Raw genomic sequence first — 20,194 nt, forward strand, 5'->3', positions numbered from 1 at the left:
TATATTTACTATACCAAACACAAGATTTTCAAAACAATTTACAATCTTATCAGCAGCAGCTACTTCTAATACTACTACTTCTACTACGACTACTACTACGACTACTATTACTGCTACTACAATTACTACTACTACTACTACAAATACTGCTGCTGCTACTACTATTACTATTACTACTACAGAAGTATAGACTCTGAGAGAGAGAGAGAGGAACAGTTACTACTAGTACTACTACTACTACTACAAATACTGCTACTACAGCTACTACTACTGTTACTCTTGCTACATATATGCTGCTGTATATTTGCTATACAAAAAACAAGATTTTCAAAACTATTTCCAATCTTATCAGCACATACTACTACTACTACTACTACTACTACTACTACTACTACTACTACTACTACTACTTATTGCTACTATTACTATTAATACTGCTGCAGCTACTACTTTTACTACATTATACTATAGATTGTCGAAAGTATAGATTCTGAGACAAGGAGAGGAACTACTACTACTACTGCTACTACTAGTACTACTACTACTACTACAAATGCTACTACTACTACTAATACTACTACTTCCACTACTTCTACTACTAGAGCTACTACAGTTACTACTATTATTGCTACTGCTACTACTAATATTACTACTATTATATATATATTATTATAAGTACCACTACTACAACTGCTACTGCTGCTGCTACTACTACAGCTACTTCAGTTACTACTACTACTATTACTGCAGGTACAGTTACTACTATCACTACTACAACTACTACAGCCCGTTTCCATTCAAGCTTTTTCCACCGTTTCCATTCAAACCTTTTTCCGCATTTTCCCCAAACCGCTTTTTTTTTCTTTTTTTTTTTAAATTCCGCACCGCACGTCTGTATTTTGTGTTTTGTTAAACGATTCCCAGTCCCTTCCCCAAACCGCCCGAACGTAAACACGAGAACGAGAGAACGCGCAGAGAAAAAGAGAAAAAGAGAAAAAGAGAGAGGAGAGATGCCCTAAGACTCTTCCTCTCTCTCCTCTCTCGCTCTGGAAGTACAGAGACGAGCCCAGTGACGCGCCGCACGTGCCTGGTGATGTAAGCATGTTGCTGGGCAAGTGTGCGCTCGCCTCCCCTCCTCCTCCTCCTCCTCTCCTCCTCCTCCTCCTCCTCTCCTCCTCTTCCTCCGCGCAGCAGCTCTGGAGGTACAGTAGCATATGCCTCTGCTGCTGCCGCTGCCTCTTCTGTCTCTGTCTCTTCTGCTGCTGGGACTTTCAGACACTGACATTGGCGCTACGGCGGAAAAGAGTCCAGAGCTGAGCCGTGTTTTTTTTTTTTTTTTTTTTTTTTTTTTTTTGAGCAGTGCAGCGTGAGGGGTGAAAGCTCAACGCCGTCACGTCGCGTTCGGTCCGAAAAAATGAATTCGATGGAGTCGTTTTGTTTGCGTCTGAGAGCTCCTTCGTCGTGTTGAATAAAGATCGAAAATGTATTTACTGTCCTGTGTGAACCCGAACCCGAAGCAGGACAACACCGCACCCGCCCGTTAAACCCGCCCGTTAAACCCGCCCGTTAACCCGTGATTATGTCAAAGTTAAATCCACCCGTTACAATCCCGGGGTCGGTTCATTAGGCCGACAGACCAATAGTCCAGGACTAAACCAGGACTGAACCAGGAATAAACCAGGACTGAATCAGGTCTAAACCAGGACTAAACCAGGAACTGAACCAGAACTGAAGCAGGTCTAAACCAAGACTAAACCCAGGACTGAACAGGACTAAACCAGGACTAAAACCAGGACTGAACCAGGACTAAACCAGGACTGAACCAGGACTAAACCAGGTCTAAACCAGGTCTAAACTAGGACTGAATCAGGTCTAAACCAGGACTAAACCAGGACTGAACCAGGACTAAACCAGGTCTAAACCAGGTCTAAATTAGGACTGAATCAGGTCTAAACCAGGACTAAACCAGGACTGAAACCAGAAACTGAAGCACAGGACTAAACCAAGACTAAACCAGGTCTAAACCAGGCACTGAACCAGGACTGAACCAGGAATAAACCAGGACTGAACCAGGTCCTAAACCAGGTCTAAATTAGGACTGAATCAGGTCTAAACCAAGACTAAACCAGGTTTAAACCAAGACTAAACCAGGACTAATCCAGGTCTAAACTTGGACTGAACCCAAGACTAAACCAGGACTGAACCAGAACTGAAGCAGTCTAAACCAGGACTAAAACCAGGTCTAAACTAGATCTAAACCAAGTCTAAACCAGGACTAAACCAGGAAGGACTAAAACCAGGTCTAAACTTCTAAACCAAGTCTAAACCAGGACTAAAACCAGGTCTAAAACCAGGACTAAACCAGGACTAAAACCAGGTCTAAACTAGATCTAAACCAAGTCTAAACCAGGACTAAACCAGGTCTAAACTAGATCTAAACCAAGTCTAAACCAAGACTAAAACCAGGTCTAAACCAGGACTAACCAGGATTAAAACCAGGTCTAAACTAGATCTAAACCAAGTCTAAACCAGGACTAAAACCAGGACTAAACCAGGACTAAAACCAGGACTAAAACCAGGTCTAAACTAGATCTAAAACCAAGTCTAAACCAGGACTAAAACCAGGTCTAAACCAGGACTAAAACCAGGTCTAAACTAGATCTAAACCAAAGTCTAAACCAGGACTAAACCAGGACTAAAACCAGGTCTAAACTAGATCTAAACCAAGTCTAAACCAGACTAAAACCAGGTCTAAACCAGGACTAAACCAGGACTAAAACCAGGTCTAAACTAGATCTAAACCAGGTCTAAACCAGGACTAAACCAGGACTAAAACCAGGACTAAAACCAGGACTAAAACCAGGTCTAAACTAGATCTAAACCAAGTCTAAACCAGGACTAAAACCAGGTCTAAACCAGAACTAAAACCAGAACTAAAACCAGGTCTAAACCAGATCTAAAACCAGGAGTAAAACCAAGTCTAAACCAGGACTAAACCAGGACTAAAACCAGTCTAAACTAGTCTAAACTAAAAAACCAGGTCTAAATCAGGACTAAACCAGGACTAAAACTGTCTCCTCGTCTTCTATCAATAATATGTTTAATTTGGTTCAGTAAAGTCTGGGCTTTTTTATTTTCTTTTATCAGACAAAACATCTGATGTGAAGATTTCCTCGTCTTTGCTTCTTTACAGCAAATCAAGTAATCCAAAGTATTCAGATTACATTACTCACCTTAAGTAACTTAATGGAAACCGTTAAAAACTACATTTTGGGGTATGTAATCTGTAATCTGTAGGGGATTACATTTTATAAGTAAACTTCCCAACACTGGTCACAAAGGACGTTGTCGGTGGAAATTAAATCATAATTTTAATGAGGCGTGTGTGTTTGTACCTCAACAAAAATTATTTGGTTTAACATGTAGATTTTCAGTTTGCGTATTTCTTTAAAAAAAATCTGAACCTATGGAGCGAGTTTGTCGTATCAGACGCGGCGCAGAAATGAGGGAAAAGACGTCGAGATGTTTAACTGTTGATGGAAGTCGTTTTGTTTTATCTGTAAATCCCCATAGGCTGTGTCGGGCTGATTCTTTGTATGTTTGATCTGCAAAAAGAAGCGATTATTCAAATGGAAGAGATAAAAATGTTTCATTATGAATCACTAATCCTGTAGTCTGCGGTCGAGTTTCGTGGCTCGGTTTTAGGATGTAAACGGTGAAAGCTGTGCGCACATTTCTCTGTGTTACTTAAAGGTTGTATGGAGGATTTTTTTTTTTCAGTTTGAAATTGTCAGTGAAAGTTTAAAATACCATTACAGAGACGCAGCAGCTTTGTAATTATGATTAGGGGTGTCAAATTATCGCGTTAATTGCGATTAATTAATTACAGTCATATTTAGGGCGTTATGTTTTTTAATCGCGTTTAATCTCATTTTTAATCTCTAATTTACTGTTTCTGTATGTGAGTTTCTTTATTATAAAATCTGTTTTTATGTGTTGTTGGGACAACAACACACACACACACACACAAAACACATTAATTATTTTTTTATTTCGGTAATTCCACTCATTGCCGGAAACCCACAACAAAACGCGCGCAGTAAGAGCGATGCAAACGTCATGTTAACGTTTGCGGCATCAGTCGCACAATGGACGAGGTGGAAGAGCCAGTAGAACAGAGGCAGCAGTGCACAGGTAAAAACACATTCGTGTCTTGGAAATTCTTCTCCCGACGTGAAATATAAAAGAAAATAACAAATATAAAAATCACCTACAACTTAAATGTCACTGGTGAAAACAACCTGCATAGACTCATGATGTCTGCACTACTGTCCTATAGTGACCTGCCACATGAGGGGACACGCACACAGACACACACAAACACAACAATACACACAAAACACAACACACACAAACACACACACACACAACACACAAACACAAACACACACAAACACACACACTTCATCATTGTCATTAAACCTGAGAACGCGTGGACCACGTTTCTTTCCGTAGTTTCTGCGCGGACACCGACGTGCTCCCGTAAGCCAAGTACGTTTTCTCGCGTACGCGGCGTAAACCGCGCTTCCTCCTGTGCGCCTCTAAACCAGAACTAACACCAAGACTAAAACCAGGACTAATCCAGTCCAGGACTAAAACCAGAAACTAAACCAGAACTAAAACCAGGACTAAAACCAGTGATCTCATATATAAAGCATTTCTCTATCAATAATTATTTTTCATATGGTTAAGGAAAGACTGGACTTTTTCTTGTCTTAAGTCGACAAAAGTTATTATGTTCAGATTTCCTCGTCTTTGCTACTTTACAACAAACAGTTTCTTATTCATGGAGACTTGGGTTCAACAAGCCAATTTTGAAGAGATTTGTTAAACAATAAATGACTTTATAAAGTCACTTTTTTTTGTTCTATATCAGTCTTTTGATCTGCCACAATAATGTAATAATGAATTTAAATGAAAATACCTCAAATTGAAGCTTTCCTCAGCAATTTTTAGGTGAGATTAAAAAGAGATTAATTAGATTAATTAATTACAGATCATAATTAATTTAATCTCTCAAATTTTTTTAATCGCATGACAGCACTAATTATGATGACCAAAAAAAAAAAAAAAAAATGAAAATCTATCAACTGTGGACGTGTTGAGGCCAGATAAACATCAGCCAATAGAAAACGAGGCTGCCTCTTTATCTATTGGCTGTTAGGGTGTCAATCAAACTCCCTACGCGCGGGGATTACGTGGTTTATGCGGCGGTTCTTAGAGGCTTTTTCAAACTGTCGCTTCCCTCGCATTTCGCACAAAAGTTTGTTGCGACGGAGGACGAGAATCTACGACCGGTTCGCTGCAAAAGAAAGTCCGTTTTTGAGGTCGCTGAAAGAAGAAGAGAAGGAGAAAAGGAGCGAAGACAAACTGAGGTGATTCTTGGAGATTTCTTCCAGCGACGGCGCGACCGAAGCAGACGAAGGGTCTAAAAACTGAAGACGCGTCGGTCGCTAAAATATTTCTAGACAGGAAACTTCAACAGTAATTCTGAACGCGCACTGGATGTAAACAAACGTGATTTCTAGAGTAAAGAGGCGGGAGGAGGATATGTTTCTACTGAGGTAGTGTCACGTGTGCACAACACTTAAAAAAAATCCTCTATACAACCTTTAAGTTCATTTGAGAATTAAAGGGTCTGTTTTATAATTACTGTGTGTTAAATAATTTATAGCGTTTTGTATTTTAGTCTGGATCTTGGGATTGTCTCGTCACATCGTAGAATTTCCAGAAGCCTAATGTTAAACTTGTTAATAATCACTGTTGGGCGAGTGATTTTAAAACTGTAATGTGTTATTTTTTTTTGACTTGTTACTGTCGTTTCAAAGTCATTTATTACATTACAATATGACTGTGTTTAAAAAGTCAAACATGACACGACTATTACAGCACTTTTAATTTACTCTCACCAAAATAACTGTGAAGATGATGAACTTTTGTGCCGAATATGGACTAAACCAGAACTAAACCAGGTTTAAACCAGAGCTGAATCAGGACTGAACCAGAGCTGAACCAGGACTAAACTAGGTCTAAACCAGGTCTAAACCAGGACGAAAACAGGACTAAAATAGAACTGAACTAGGACTAAACCAGAAGTGAACCAGGTCTAAACCAGGTCTAAACCAGGACTCAACCAGGTCTAAACCATGTTTAAACCAGGTCTAAACCAGGACTAAACTAGCTCTAAACCAGGACTAAACCAGAACTGAACCAGGACTGAATCAGGACTAAACCAGGCCTGAACCTATGCCATGTCCTGGTTTAGACCTAGTTTAGTGCTGGTTTAGACCTGGTTTAGTCCTGGTTTAGTCCTGGTTTAGACCTGGTTTTAGACCTGGTTTAGACCTGGTTTAGACCTGTTTTAGACCTGGTTTAGACCTGGTTTAGACCTAGTTTAGACCTGGTTTAGACCTGGTTTTAGACCTGGTTTAGACCTGGTTTAGACCTGTTTTAGACCTGGTTTAGACCTGGTTTAGACCTAGTTTAGACCTGGTTTAGACCTGGTTTTAGACCTGGTTTTAGACCTGGTTTAGTCCTGGTTTAGTCCTGGTTTAGTCCTGGTTTAGACCTGGTTTAGTCCTGGTTTAGTCCTGGTTTAGTCCTGGTTTAGACCTGGTTTAGTCCTGGTTTAGTCCTGGTTTAGACCTGGTTTAAACGTGGTTTAGACCTGGTTGAGTCCTGGTTTAGACCTGGTTTAGTTTCCGGCAATGAGTGGAATTAAGAAAAAAAAAGAAAAGAAAAAAAAAGGGGGATATCGCCCAAAATGTGAAAACAGGAAAATCCCTCTGTGTAATCCATTTATTTCAACAAAGTAACTGTAATCCAATTACCACTCACTGAAACAGTAACTGTAACTGAATACAGTTACTCATCATTTGTACTCTGATTACTTAACTCCAGTACATGTAATCTGTTACTCCCCAACACTGATCATAATAAAAACTAAACTATTATTGTAATAATTATAACAAAAATCTCCTGATCGTGGATTTATTTGGTCCATCGATTCTTGATAAATCCTTGAAAATATGTTCACAATAAACGATAAAGTCACGAGCTGCAAAACCATGAAACAAAGGAGTGAAGCACAGCTGGGAGCGAGCGCAGTGTTCAGAACTTCACTTTTTACACAGACTAACGTTGCCCTTGTGTCCACACGTGAATTATGTGTGATATTATTGGACTGTAATGTTTGACCTTTACGTGTTTTCTGTAAAGGTCAGAGCGCCGCCGTGATCCCTGTGAGTAAATCTGTCCCGTGTGTGATAATGGGGCAGCGGCTTTAGTCTAGATTAGGTTTTCTACAACGACAAATACAGTCCTGCAATTACAGCTACACACGCACTGTTTCACTTCTGATACCGATATCGATACTACCGCCACTCGATATTAACCCAGGAAAGGAAAATGTCACGTTTCCCTTAAAGGTTGTATGGAGGATTTTTTTTTTTTGTTTCAAATTGTCAATGAAAGTTTAAAATACCATTACAGAGACGCAGCAGCCTTGTAATTATGATGACCAAAAAAAAAAAAGAATGAAAATTTATCAACTGTGGACGTGTTGAAGCCAGATAAACATCAGCCAATAGAAAACGAGGCTGCCTCTTTATCTATTGGCTGTCAGGTCATCAATCAAACTCCCTACGTTTCTAGTGTAATTGACTCGTCGGGATGCGGGGATCACGTGGTTTATGCGGCGGTTCTTAGAGGCTTTTTCAAAAAGTTTGTCGCGATGGCGGACGAGAATCCACGACCAGTTTGCCGCAAAAGAAACTCGGTTTTTGAGGTCGCTGAAAGAAGAAGAGAAGGGGAAAAGGAGCGAAGAATCCGTGTATCATTCGTTCATTCGTTTTTCAATATAAAACCAAAAATAAGAAAACGAAAAAACAACAGTTTTCTTCGCTATTTGTCTCCAAAACCAAAATGAAAAAACGGATAACGATTCGTTTTTTCAGTTTTCGATTTTGTGTTTAAATGAAGAATGGAAAAAACGGATAACGGCCGTTTCCCGTTTACGTGACTTCCGTGACTGCGATGTCGAACTTTTGCACCGCGTACGGACTGAATCAGGACGGATCCAGGTCCGAGACCAGACCGAGACCAGAGCGGGACTGAGACTGGGACCAGACCAGGACCAGACCGGGGGACCAGAGCGGGACCAGATCGGACTCCGAGCTTTGGACTCCGAGCCTCCACAGGGTCCGAGCCTCAGCTTCGAGCTCCGGTCCTGCCGTGGGCTCTGAGCCTCCGGTCTGGTCCCGGTCTGGTCCTGGTCTTGTCTCGGTCTCGGTCTCAGGCCCGCTCTGGTCCCGGTCTGGTCCCAGTCTCAGTAGCGCTCTGGTCCCGGTCTGGTCCCGGACCTGGTCCATTTGAACCAAAAGCTCTTAGTTCGGTTCATTTTCATTGGTGTGAATGCGTCAGTCAGAGGCTTTGCACCACCTCGGAACCAGCCGCGGTTCTTGAGCGCGGAGGACCAGAGCCGCTCTGTCCCGGTCTCAGTCCCGCTCTGGTCCCGGTCTGGTCTCGGACCTGGATCAGTCCTGATTCAGTCCGTACGCGGTGCAAAAGTTCGGCATCGCAGTCACGGAAGTCACATAAACGGGAAACGGCCGTTATCCGTTTTTTCCATTCTTCATTTAAACACAAAACTGAAAAAACGAATCGTTATCCGTTTTTTCATTTTGGTTTTGGAGACAAATAGCGAAGAAAACTGTTGTTTTTTCGTTTTCTTATTTTTGGTTTTATATTGAAAAACGAATGAACGAATGATACACGGATTGCGAAGACAAACCGAGGTGATTCTTGGAGATTCCTTCCAGCGATTGCGCGAATGAAGCGGACGAAGGGTCTAAAAACTGACGCGTCGGTTGCTAAATTATTTCTAGACAGGTCATTTCAACAGTAATTCTGAACGCGTACTGGCTGTAAAAAAAAACAACTTGATTTTTAGAGTAAAGAGGCGGGAGGAGGTGTTTCTACTGAGGCTGTGGAGGAGGAAGGTGGTGTCACACATGCACAACATTTGTAAAAGAACTGTCGCAGTATTTCTCTTCCCTTAAAAAAATCCTCTACACAACCTTTAAAACACAGTTAAATTATTACACAGTCGATCCAGCTGAGACTGTTACTTATGCTTCAAATCAACATTAAACAGCTTTGTATGGATTTAGATTTAGACAAACTTGACTGATCCACAAGGGAAATGATTTGGACACAGGAGCTCACACATCACAATATCATATAAAAAACAAAGAGTGAAAAAATATAAATGGTAATAATAAATTCTAAATAAGTAAAGCATAATTATATAAATGTAAATGTAGTCAAAGTAATGAATGAAACATAAAAATCTCAGCTTTTTACAGGAGGTCATAGAAAAACATGGCAATAATGACATGATGATTGACAGGACATAGGGTGAGTTGTTGTACAGTAGTAGGGAGCATTATCTGTTACAGAAGAGTGAGTTGTACATCTGTTTGGATCTGTATGAATAAAAGTTCAAACACTGAGACATTCATAGGCCAAAATCAGACTGTAAATAATCTTATTACATCCAATTAAAAGCCAAACCAAATTATATTGTTTCTACTGTTTTTCTACTGTTACTGCAAATACTAATACTACTACTACTGCTACTGCTGCTGCTACTACTGCAACTATTACTATTACTACTGCTGCTACTGCTACGATTACTACACTACTACTACTACTACTAGTGCTACTAATACTACTACTGCTTCTATTACTACAACTCCTACTACTGCTACTATTATTACTACTACTACTGCTACTACTGCTTCTACGACTACTACTGCTACTACTAATACTACTGCTACTATTACTACTACTACTATGCTACTGCTACTATCACAACTGCTACTGCTAATTACTACTATTACTACTACTACTGCTACTGCTACTATTATTACTACTACTGCTACTACTACTACTGCTACTACTACTACTATTACTACTACTACTGCTGCTACTATTATTACTACTACTGCTACTACAAATAGAGTACTACTACCACTGTTATTACAAATACTGTCACTGCAAATAACGCCATATAACTGGTTCTGCAAATGCTACTACTACTACTACTACTACTTCTACTACAAATAGAGTACTAGTACACTATGATTATTTTTTAGTTACACGATGTATTTATTCAGCATTTCTCTCTCAAAAAAACACGTTATTTATAATTTACGCGAAACTTTCAAATTTAAAATAAATATAGGATAATGAATGAATGAAATATGAACCTTTGAGCAGTTTTACGACGTATAAAAGATTAAATTAATAAAATATACTTATCCAAAATAAACTATATTAGCACTAACAGCTCTGAGATGTGTCGTTAGTGTGCGTTGTTTTGTTTTGGTCCGTCTTGCCGAGTATCCCTAAAAGCCTCCGAACGGCCGCGGATAAGGTCACGGGTGTTTAATATGCGCGCGGGACTGCGGCGGCATCGTCTCCTGTGTGTCGTCACTCCCGGGAGCAGCTGACTCAAGCACTTCTGTCCCGCGCGGAGTCCGTCCCGCTCGGGCCGCGCCGTAAAACTCCCCTCTAATCATCTCCGTCTCCGTCTCCGTCGTGTTTCTGTAATGTCTCCTCCTCGCAGAGCTCCCGTTAAGTCCATTATCACCGGTGCGCAAGGTCAGAGAGTCAACCGCGCGAAGCAGAATACTGATGGGTTCATAAATAAAGACGGATTTTAACTGTGTCATTATGTTTGATGCACAGATTTATCCAAATGTAATAAAAAAAAGTCATATATCTTGCACTGTTGGGTTTGTCAAAATTGTTTCATGTTTAATTCATTACAGTTTACATCAGTGTTTCCCAAACTTTTTTTTTTTTTTTTTTCTGGGGATCCATATTTTAACCCTCTCAGGCTCAAATTAATTTTTAGTATCAGGAAAAATCTGATATTTGGGGAAAATTATAATATGGGGTAGTAATATACAATCCTGACTTTTTTATCCTTTGTAAACAAAAAAAGTATTTTGCACTTCTGTCAGGCCGTTTGTGTGTAGTAGAGCCCGACCGATATGGATTTTGCTGTGGTCGATATGAAACCGATATAATGGGGGTTGGAGCTGCCGATATAATCACCGATATATTTAGTGATGTAAAAATTCACTGTAAATGTTGAATTGTTTAAAAAACTTAGGTTTGGCTCTGGTGGATTTTAAAATTGGGTTTATTTAGGCAACATTTATTGTTATTCTGCCTCTTTACATCATATTTACAGACAGCAGGTCGGACTAAATGGCATTTTTGCATCACATTCTAGACATGGGCTAGTGATGGGTCATCAGCTCCAGTTATGTCTTTTAGGCAGTCTTAGCAACAGGCCACAAATCATGTGCTTCAACAATAATCTTAAGGTTCTGTTCGTTTATTTTACAAGACGACGTCACGAAGCTTTTGTGTTTTGATATTTACTTTGCTGAACACACTACTTCACTTATGGTCTCTCCTTACTTGCTTTGCTCGCCGCAAGTGTGCTCTTGGGAAACAGATGCATTCATTTGTTTTATTCTGCACAGGTGATGGATTCTCTTTTAGAAACCGGCTCTTTTGGCTCGGCTCAGGCTGGTTCTTTTGGCTCCCACTCTTCAGATTGTTTTGTTGCAAGCAGGTCTAGGTCTAAAGCAGGACTGAATCAGGACTGAACCAGGTCTAAACCAGGACTGAAAAAGGACTAAACCAGGACTTATTTATTTTATGCTAAACTACAGCCAAATATGCTAGTTGTTTTTTTTTTTTTTTATCCTATGTACACGCAAATTTCTCAAAGTTTCGTTTTCAGCCGCTGCCGCAGTCAAACCACGAGTCTGCACGCGGCGTGAAGAGAAAAAAAAGTGAGAGAAAGAGAAAACACAGCTCCCAATAAGGATCAGGCCCCCGTCGTTCGCTTGAAAGAGTCGGCTCTAAGAGCCGTTTCGTTCGCAACGGACTCATAACTGGTAAAGAAACTAGCGCTATTAGCCTTTAGCCGTAAATACGTGCGCGCCGCGGTAATTAATTATATGTCGCAAATGTCATAATTCACACGTCTGTTCACAGCTCATTTACATATCAGTGCAGGTCCAGTAGCAAATATACGGCCAATATAGTCACTTTTTACAATAGACCAATAGAAAACAGTCTGTTTATGTGCGGGAGCTACAGCAGCTAATCCATAACAAAATGACCAAAAACTAGCCTCAAAGTCGACATATTTCCAACACTCACCGCTCACGTAGGTAATTGGAATTTAGCTGTTGCAAATCTGCAACACCTGCCTGGAGAGGGTTAAAAGTCACAAACCTTCACAACCCAAAGCAATAGATTATTTTTATAGATTATTATTCATAAATCACAAAATAAAGGTGGATTTGAAAATTATTGAACATTAATGAAGATATTTTACTGTTGTTACTTGTTGTTAGAGTGATCATGTCTCTGAAAAATTTGTATGACTCAAGTTTTAAACAATGAAAAACAGCAATAAAAGTATCCATAAGTCGCCTATTTGGACATTAAAATTAACCTGTTTGTTTTTCTTTTCAACATTCAACTGAACCAGCAAAACTAGAACAAAATAGTCACTAAAATAATTACAAAAAGATTAGACATTATACAAAACATGTCTTAACATTTCAACATTTCTAGTGAGATTGTTGGACCTGTTTGTGTTTTTGTAGCATTCAGTCTGTTTCTGTGGTTTGTTTTCAGTTTTTTGAGCACAGAAAATCCAAATTCACACATATATGTAGTAATAAAAGGAATAAGCACAGAAATACTGACCATCCTGACGACAGGACATTCACTCGCTCTCATGTGTCAGAACTGTATATCACAGACCTACATGCAAATCATGAAAAGGCGACTCAAAAAAAAAAATCTCTTGCGAGTGTCGTGACTCAGTCTTTGGGAAACAATGGTCTACATACATGACATTCAGCCTGATGTCATGAAATAAAACATATTCAGTGTGTAGAGCAGGGTGTCAAATTAAAATTCACAGAGGCCAAAATGAAAAACTGGGACTGGGCCAAACTAAATATTTATTGAAAATTTTCAACAACATCTGCATGTTTTCTCTTCTTTTGAGATATGTAATGTTAAACCTTTTCTTATTAAAACAAATGTTTAATAATAGTTTTGCTTAAACATTGAATCCAGAACAAACAGAATATAAAATAAGAACAACATTTTGAATAAATAATGTCTCTATAGTCAATCTGAAGCAAGCAGGTCAGCTCACGGGCCAAATATAATTATATCACGGGACAAATTTGGCCCCCGGGCCTAGGTTTGACATGTCTGGTGTAGAACAATCGAATCAAACATTAAGTAAATCACTGACCAAGTGTAGGCAGAAGCTAAAGCTTATTGTGCCTAATTAATACATTTTACTACATTGTAATTTTTTTTTTTTAAAATTTATCTAATTATAACAAAAATCTCTTTACTGTCATTATTCTTTCAAATATTTTTCCATTTCTATTCTCTTAAAAGTTATTTTAAATTGGTTTAGCTCATTGCAGCAACTGTTCCATAATTTAAAGGGACAGGTGTTTGAGGCTGTTGACTTGGGTCGTGATCGTGGATCCCCACAAAAAAAAGTTTGGGAAACACTGTTGTAAATAAAATTAACAAAAGCAGTTTGAGCACTAAAGTTATCAGTACAGGTCTGCTGAAGTCATACAAAATTATAAAGGATTTTCACAGACATGGACTGACACAAGTGTGACTGAAACAAAACACAACTACAGGTAAGATCATGAAAAAAAAAAAAAAAAACTACCAGTGTTGGGAATGTTACTTTTAAAATGTAATCCCCTACAGATTACAAATTACATACCCCAAAATGTAGTTTGTAACGTAATCCATTAAATTATTTAAGGTGAGTAATGTAATCTGAATACTTTGGATTACTTGATTTGCTGTAGAGAAGCAAAGACCAGGAAATCGTAACATAAGATGTTTTGTCTGATAAAACAAAATAAAAAGCCCAGACTTTCCTTAACCATATTAAAAATATTATTGATAGAAGAAGAAGAGACACATCTGTGCAGCATGATTTAGTCCTGTTAAATCCTGTTTTAGTCCTGGTTTAGTTCTGGTTTTAGTCCTGGTTTAGTCCTGGTTTAGTCCTGGTTTTAGTCCTGGTTTAGACCTGGTTTAGTTTCCGGCAATGAGTGGAATTACGAAAAAAAAGGGGAAAAAAAGGGGTGGGGGATATAGCCTAAAATGTGAAAACAAGAAAATACCACCATGTAATCCATTTATTTCAACAAAGTAACTGTAATCCAATTACCACTCACTGAAACAGTAACTGTAACTGAATACAGTTACTCATCATTTGTACTCTGATTACGTAATGCTGGTACATGTAATCTGTTACTCCCCAACATTGAAAACTACCTTACCTGAAGCACTCATTAGTTCTTTCAGTTGACACTTTATTGCCCCTAAACTTTACCTCCCGTGTTTCTCTCTCTGCTGCAGGTTCTACGACGTCCCCAGCCTGACCTACTCGGACCCCCTGAGCCTGGTGAGCCTGGGCCACGACGACCGGGACCTGTCGTACTGGAGGAGGCGCGGCCAGGACTTCAGTCTGCTCTTGGACTACGCGGACGGGAGGGAGCTCAGGGCCTCGACCACCGCGTGGAGACCCCAAGCCCTTCTGACCGCGGAGGAGCTGAGAGCGGAGAGGCAGGCGCAGCAGCTGTGGGAGGACCTGTCCTGGCTACGGGACCCCGACTCCGGCCCCGGACAGCTCAGGGTCACCGAGGAGGAGCGGAAGTGCCAGAGTTTGGGGAACGAGGAGTGGAGGCCTGCAGCGTTAGGGAGGTCGGACAGTGACGATAGGTGGGCGCTAGACCCGTACAGACTAAGGACGCCGGATGGCTTCTTTCACGCCAAAACGAAAGCGAAGTCGCAGTCCCTCCCGAGAGTCCTTTCGCCGGAGGGAAACACGTGTCGAGAGCTTGTGCCTTCGCGGCCGAGTTTACCGGACAGACAGAGGATGAGCAGTACTGTTTTCTCTGGGCCTTACAGCAGGTACGTCTACGGTGCTGGCAGAGAGCGGTGGGGAAGGAGCTCGGGACCGGCCAGCCATGTTGCACTTTTACCAAAGCCCAGGTTCAGCAGACCCCTGAAGCCTCCATCTTACGAGATACACCAGCAGACGAGGGGTAGCGCCGAAATGCTTACTCTAGAACAAGGGGCGAAACAAAAAGACAGGCTAGCGTACTATTCGAGAAGCGGGGATTTCAGGCAAGAGTACTACGCACAGCAAGCTGCCATAACAGGAATGGAGCCACCGGGCTACATACCACCCCCTTCTTACAAGAGACCTCTGCCCCCGAGAGCCGTTTCAATGAATCGTCACGAAATGGCCAACTTAAGATGGAGAGCGGACACTTTGCAAATGCCGAACTCAGACCCAGGAAGGTGGCTGACGAGGCAAACGCGATCTTGGGTTGGCTACTACGCCGACCGCGCGTCAAGCTACCGCAGGCAGATCTCCGTACCGCCGGGAAACGAGGAACACATGATCCACCAACGCCAGTTAGTTCCGATTAACGATCACCCTCGCCAGTTGGTACCTATAGCCGATCCCCAGCGCCAACTCGTCCCCGTAACCGATCACCAACGGCAACTTGTTCCGGTAGCGGACCAACAACGCCAATTTCTACCGATAACTAGCGGCGAAGACCCAAAACCTAAACCAATCTCAGGAGGGCAAAGCGGAAGTATGCTCACTGACTCTGAGAAAGCAGTCAGAAGTGCCACCACCATCAAAGACATCCCTTCCGCCAAATCGTTAGGACAATCTACCCTTGATAGTGCCTTTCCTCCGCAGCAGGTGCCAGCTATAATGCCCGTAGAAAGCCGGAAAACTGCTACGACAGAGACTGAGAGTTGCATCGCTAGTAGATCTTTCGTCAGGGGAATGAGAAAAAGTGAAAGCGTTGGTCCCGAACAAACTCGTAGCCAATTTTTTCCATCCTCCATTTTGGGTAAACCACCGCCTCCTCCGGTTAAGCCCCCACCTGAGCAGGCCGTCGCGGAAACGATGACCGAAACGAAGAAAGTTGAAGTTCCTGAACCTTTGCCGCCCGAGAAACCGGAAAAGGAGAAAGAAAAGACGAAGAATTTGAAAAAGAGACTAAGCGAAACCATTTTTTGTTTGGTGTCCGTACCGGTCACGCCACAGCCAACAATGACCATTCGCGATCAGAATAACAATAACGAAAAATCGCCCGATCCTGCCGACAGCCCCACGAACAACAAAACAGGCCATTTGACAAACCAAAGTCTCCAAAGCACATCTTCAGCAGAGGCGGAACTCCAGGCGTTAACAGCGAGTTTCGCCAGCAGCAAAACAAGCAGCAGGTCGAGCAGTAAAATGTTCAAAAAGGTTTCATGCCGACCGCCAAAAATCAACCATTATAAGGAGTTGAAGTTGACCGGGGCGTGGCCGGCGAATCAGTACAGAGATCAGGAAACGCAAACGACTCCCGAAGTGGAAATACCGGAAAACAAGGAAGCACAAGTCGACGGGAGCGGGAACGTCATCGATCACAACGCGGTAGGGACGGCGTTTACGTTTCCGATGAAGGGAGTCAAAAGTCTGAAACTGTCGAGCAACAGCGCGTTTTCGATCACCGCGACGTTTTCGAACCAGATAAGCCAGGGTACCGCCTCAGGAAACGTGGACGAGCCAGAAGCCGAGGAGGAGGATAGCGAGAAAGAGGGGTTCGATCCGTATATTATTAAACCTGCCAGTCAGCGCGCTTGGGACGCTGTGAAGGAATTAGAAGCGATTAAAAAGGAAGTTCAGGAGCAGGAGCAGCAACAACAGCAGCAGCAGCAACAGCAACAGCAGCAACAGCAGCAGCAGCAACAACCACAAACCAGCAAACAACCCAGTGTAGATAAGTGTATAGAGGATCTGAACGAAGCTTACAAGGATATTTTAGAGCTAGGAACTGCCGGTAACAAGGTCCCAAACGGTTCGGTCCAAATCCCAGAACGCATCAAAATCCGGCTGACGTCAGAACCGCTGAACAAACCCAGCAGCTTGCGGCGTAGCGCGGTGAGCTGGTCGGTAGATCCGGAGTACAGGGAAGTGAAAAGCGCGTTCTCGAGACCCGCTACGAAGTCGGTAACGTTCAGCAAGCAGTTGAGAGAGGAGCTGCCCGTGCCTCCCAGAGAAACGGGCTTCAGAGAATACAGGGTAGTCGCGCATTTGTCGAGAAGGAGAAGCAACGACGGCAGGACGGTGAAGCTGGATTTGTCGGACGAGCCGATAGAAACGCCGCTCTGCGATTTCAGCCCCACGACGTTAAACACTGCCGCAGAAGTGCCGTGGGCAGACAGGCAGCCGATGCAAGACGCCTCCACGCTGACGAGCCCTCCCGATTACGAAGACATTTGCCAGACTCTGAGGCAAACCAGAGACCCGGCGGACGCGAGCAGAGGCGGGTCCAGGCCGAACGAGGAAATGATGCAGGACATGGGGGCGGATTCGGAGGAGGAGTGTCCGATTTGTAAGAGAGAAATGGAAAATCAGATGAGACAAGGACCACTACCTCCGCTTCACGAAGAGAACAGCTCGGACAGTTCCGCGAACCAAAACGCGAGTCCGCCGCAACGGGCCGCGTTGGAAAGCCCGCCGGAAGACGTCAAGGCAAAGGGAGACAGCGATTTAGACAAGAAAGGATCAGGCGAAGAGGTGAAAGAGGAGAGTTTAAGTAGCGCGGACGATACGAATGATAGAAAAGACACAGAGCAAGCAGGAAACTCGAACGAAATCGGTGTAAATACGGACGTTGAAAGCCAGACTGAAGAGATTAAAGACAGCGAGACAACTTTAGCGAGTGATGTGCCTACAGACAGTCAAGTCTCAGAAGGACAGAAAGATGGTAGTAAGGAAGACGCGAAGGAACAAGCAGTAGAAATTGAAGCTAAAGCAGGTGTTTCAGATGTTTCGGAAAGCGTTGAGAGCAAAGAGAGATTGGTCAAGCTGAACGATGAATGTAAAAATGAGCCGACGAAGGTTGAGGAGCAAGAAAAGAAGCCATTAGTCTCCCCGGAGCATAGACTAAGTTTATGGACTCAATTGGGACGCGATCCTGCAGGGTTACCGGAGTTCCCCCCGGACAGGCTGCCTCTTTCCGTACCCCCGACTTTGGACCGAAGGCTGTCTCTGAGTTTGGAGGGGGAGCGAAAGAGCAGAGGACTGTCGCATCGCATCGAAGCCTTGCAGAACAAGCTGGCGATCTCTCCCGGGCGAGTGGCGGTGGAGCGTATCTCTCGCATGCGGGAGGTGGACGTTATTTGCAGGGTACGGAGACTGAGCATCAGGAGTACGGACTCTGGGGAGGGGGACACGGAAGCGGAGAGTAAAAAGGAGGAACTGTTAGAACCTCCGGAGCAGAAGGAGAAGGACAATACAGACACTGGGAAGGAGGAAGAGGAGGTCGTCCAATCACAAAAAGACCCCGAAGAGACGGGAACGCGAGACAAGGAGGAGCCATCTTCATCAGGTAAGAAAATCAGACCAGATACACAAACTAAAGCTTCTACTGTTTGGCTGAATGATTAGTTAAAGATGCACTATGAAACTTTTCACATGTTTTATGAGCTTATTATGTCTCTGCGTCGTCCCTCCAAAGGACTAAACTAAACTTTTCTGTGGGGTTTAGAAATGTCACACAATCTGGTTTAAACTTATCTATCTTGTATTAATTCATTTATAGGTGTTTTTAAAGCTCAGAAATACATTGAAACACTTGAAAATACACATTAAAAAAAAGGATTCCAATCTGAGTTCACGTTTTAAACTCCAGAAGTGGCTGTTTTACATGTATTTTAGCTCAAATTTGTCTTATTCCAGTAAGGATATATTGTACAAGCAGGTCTTGAGGTCAAAATAAGACGACGGTGTGCTGCCTGCATTTAATTATGAAGCGCTTTACTGTCTAAAAATCAGGATGTGCACTGTTAACATGCCAGCATTAACATGATTGTTACAGCACCGTTAAGATTATGGGAAGACTGAATTAACCTTCTAAAGCAGGACTAGGTAGGGTACAGCCCTCTTTGGTTGACTCTGACTCCTTTAAGATAATTTGGAATTACAAAATAAACATATTTGATCATTTCACCTCATGCCTGGACTAAAGCTGCATTGCTTTTATTTTAGAGGTGTTTTTTAATGACATTTTTTGTAAGACATCCTCACTTTTTCATTGCTGACGGCCTGTTTGATAATCAAAAATAATTAATAAAAAATATTTTATCAGTGTCTTTTGTTTAGACGGTGATGGTGTTTTTGGGGCTTAACCTTCACGCTCTCCTCGGGGTCACATTGACTTGAAGACATTTTTTTTTCCTTACCGCTCTCTTTGGGCGGGTCAATCAGACCTCAAATATTTTTTCTTGCCTGGCGAGAATTTATTTGATAATAAATTTTTGGGTCTGACTGACTTGCCCCAAGAGAGCGGGAAGGAAAAAAAAAATGTCTTCAAGTCAATGTGACCCCGAGGAGAGAGTGAGGGTTACAAACGCAAAAATCTGAAACCACCTCCAGAGCGGAAAAGTTCAATACGCTCCACCGCTGTGTTTCCGTCTACACTGCCCAAGACGCAAAACTCTGGTCAGATCTGCTCAAGTCATGTACACGTTTACGTCACAAACATACAGAACACAGAAACAAACATGTGGATCATTTCCATGCGTCGGACCTTCAAGCTGCTCTGGAGACTCCCAACAAATGAACAGAATCTGCAGAGATACTGTTAGTGAACAGAGAAGGATCTGCAACCACCTCTGTCCAAATTCTGGATGCACCAGGTCGTCGTAAACCAGGACTATACCAGAACTGAACCAGGACTAAACTAGGTCTAAAACAGGACTAAACCAAACTGAAACTGAACCAGGACTAAACCAGGATTAAACCAGGTCTAAACCAGGACTAAATGAGGTCTAAACCAGGTCAAAACAAGGTCTAAATCAGGTCTAAACCAGGACTAAACCAGGACTGAACCAGCACTAAACTAGGTCTAAACCAGGTCAAAACCGGGTCTAAACCAGGTCAAAACGAGGTCTAAACCAGGTC

General features: G+C 42.3%; 1 protein-coding gene across 1 annotated transcript in view; it reads left to right on the forward strand.

The window, feature by feature from the left end:
- LOC129408256 (junctional cadherin 5-associated protein) overlaps window positions 1-20,194 on the forward strand; it is a 46,175-nt gene that overhangs the window by 11,542 nt on the left and 14,439 nt on the right. Inside the window, exons 3-5 of the mRNA XM_055151397.1 lie at window positions 14,572-15,632; window positions 15,741-16,935; window positions 16,990-18,620. Coding sequence (XP_055007372.1) covers window positions 14,572-15,632; window positions 15,741-16,935; window positions 16,990-18,620 — 3,887 coding nt within the window. The remainder of the gene's footprint in view (window positions 1-14,571; window positions 15,633-15,740; window positions 16,936-16,989; window positions 18,621-20,194) is intronic.

This window comes from Boleophthalmus pectinirostris, unplaced genomic scaffold, assembly GCF_026225935.1.
Source record: "Boleophthalmus pectinirostris isolate CB_2022bp ecotype Guang Dong unplaced genomic scaffold, ASM2622593v1 HiC_scaffold_16, whole genome shotgun sequence".
NCBI classification, from domain to species: domain Eukaryota; kingdom Metazoa; phylum Chordata; class Actinopteri; order Gobiiformes; family Gobiidae; genus Boleophthalmus; species Boleophthalmus pectinirostris.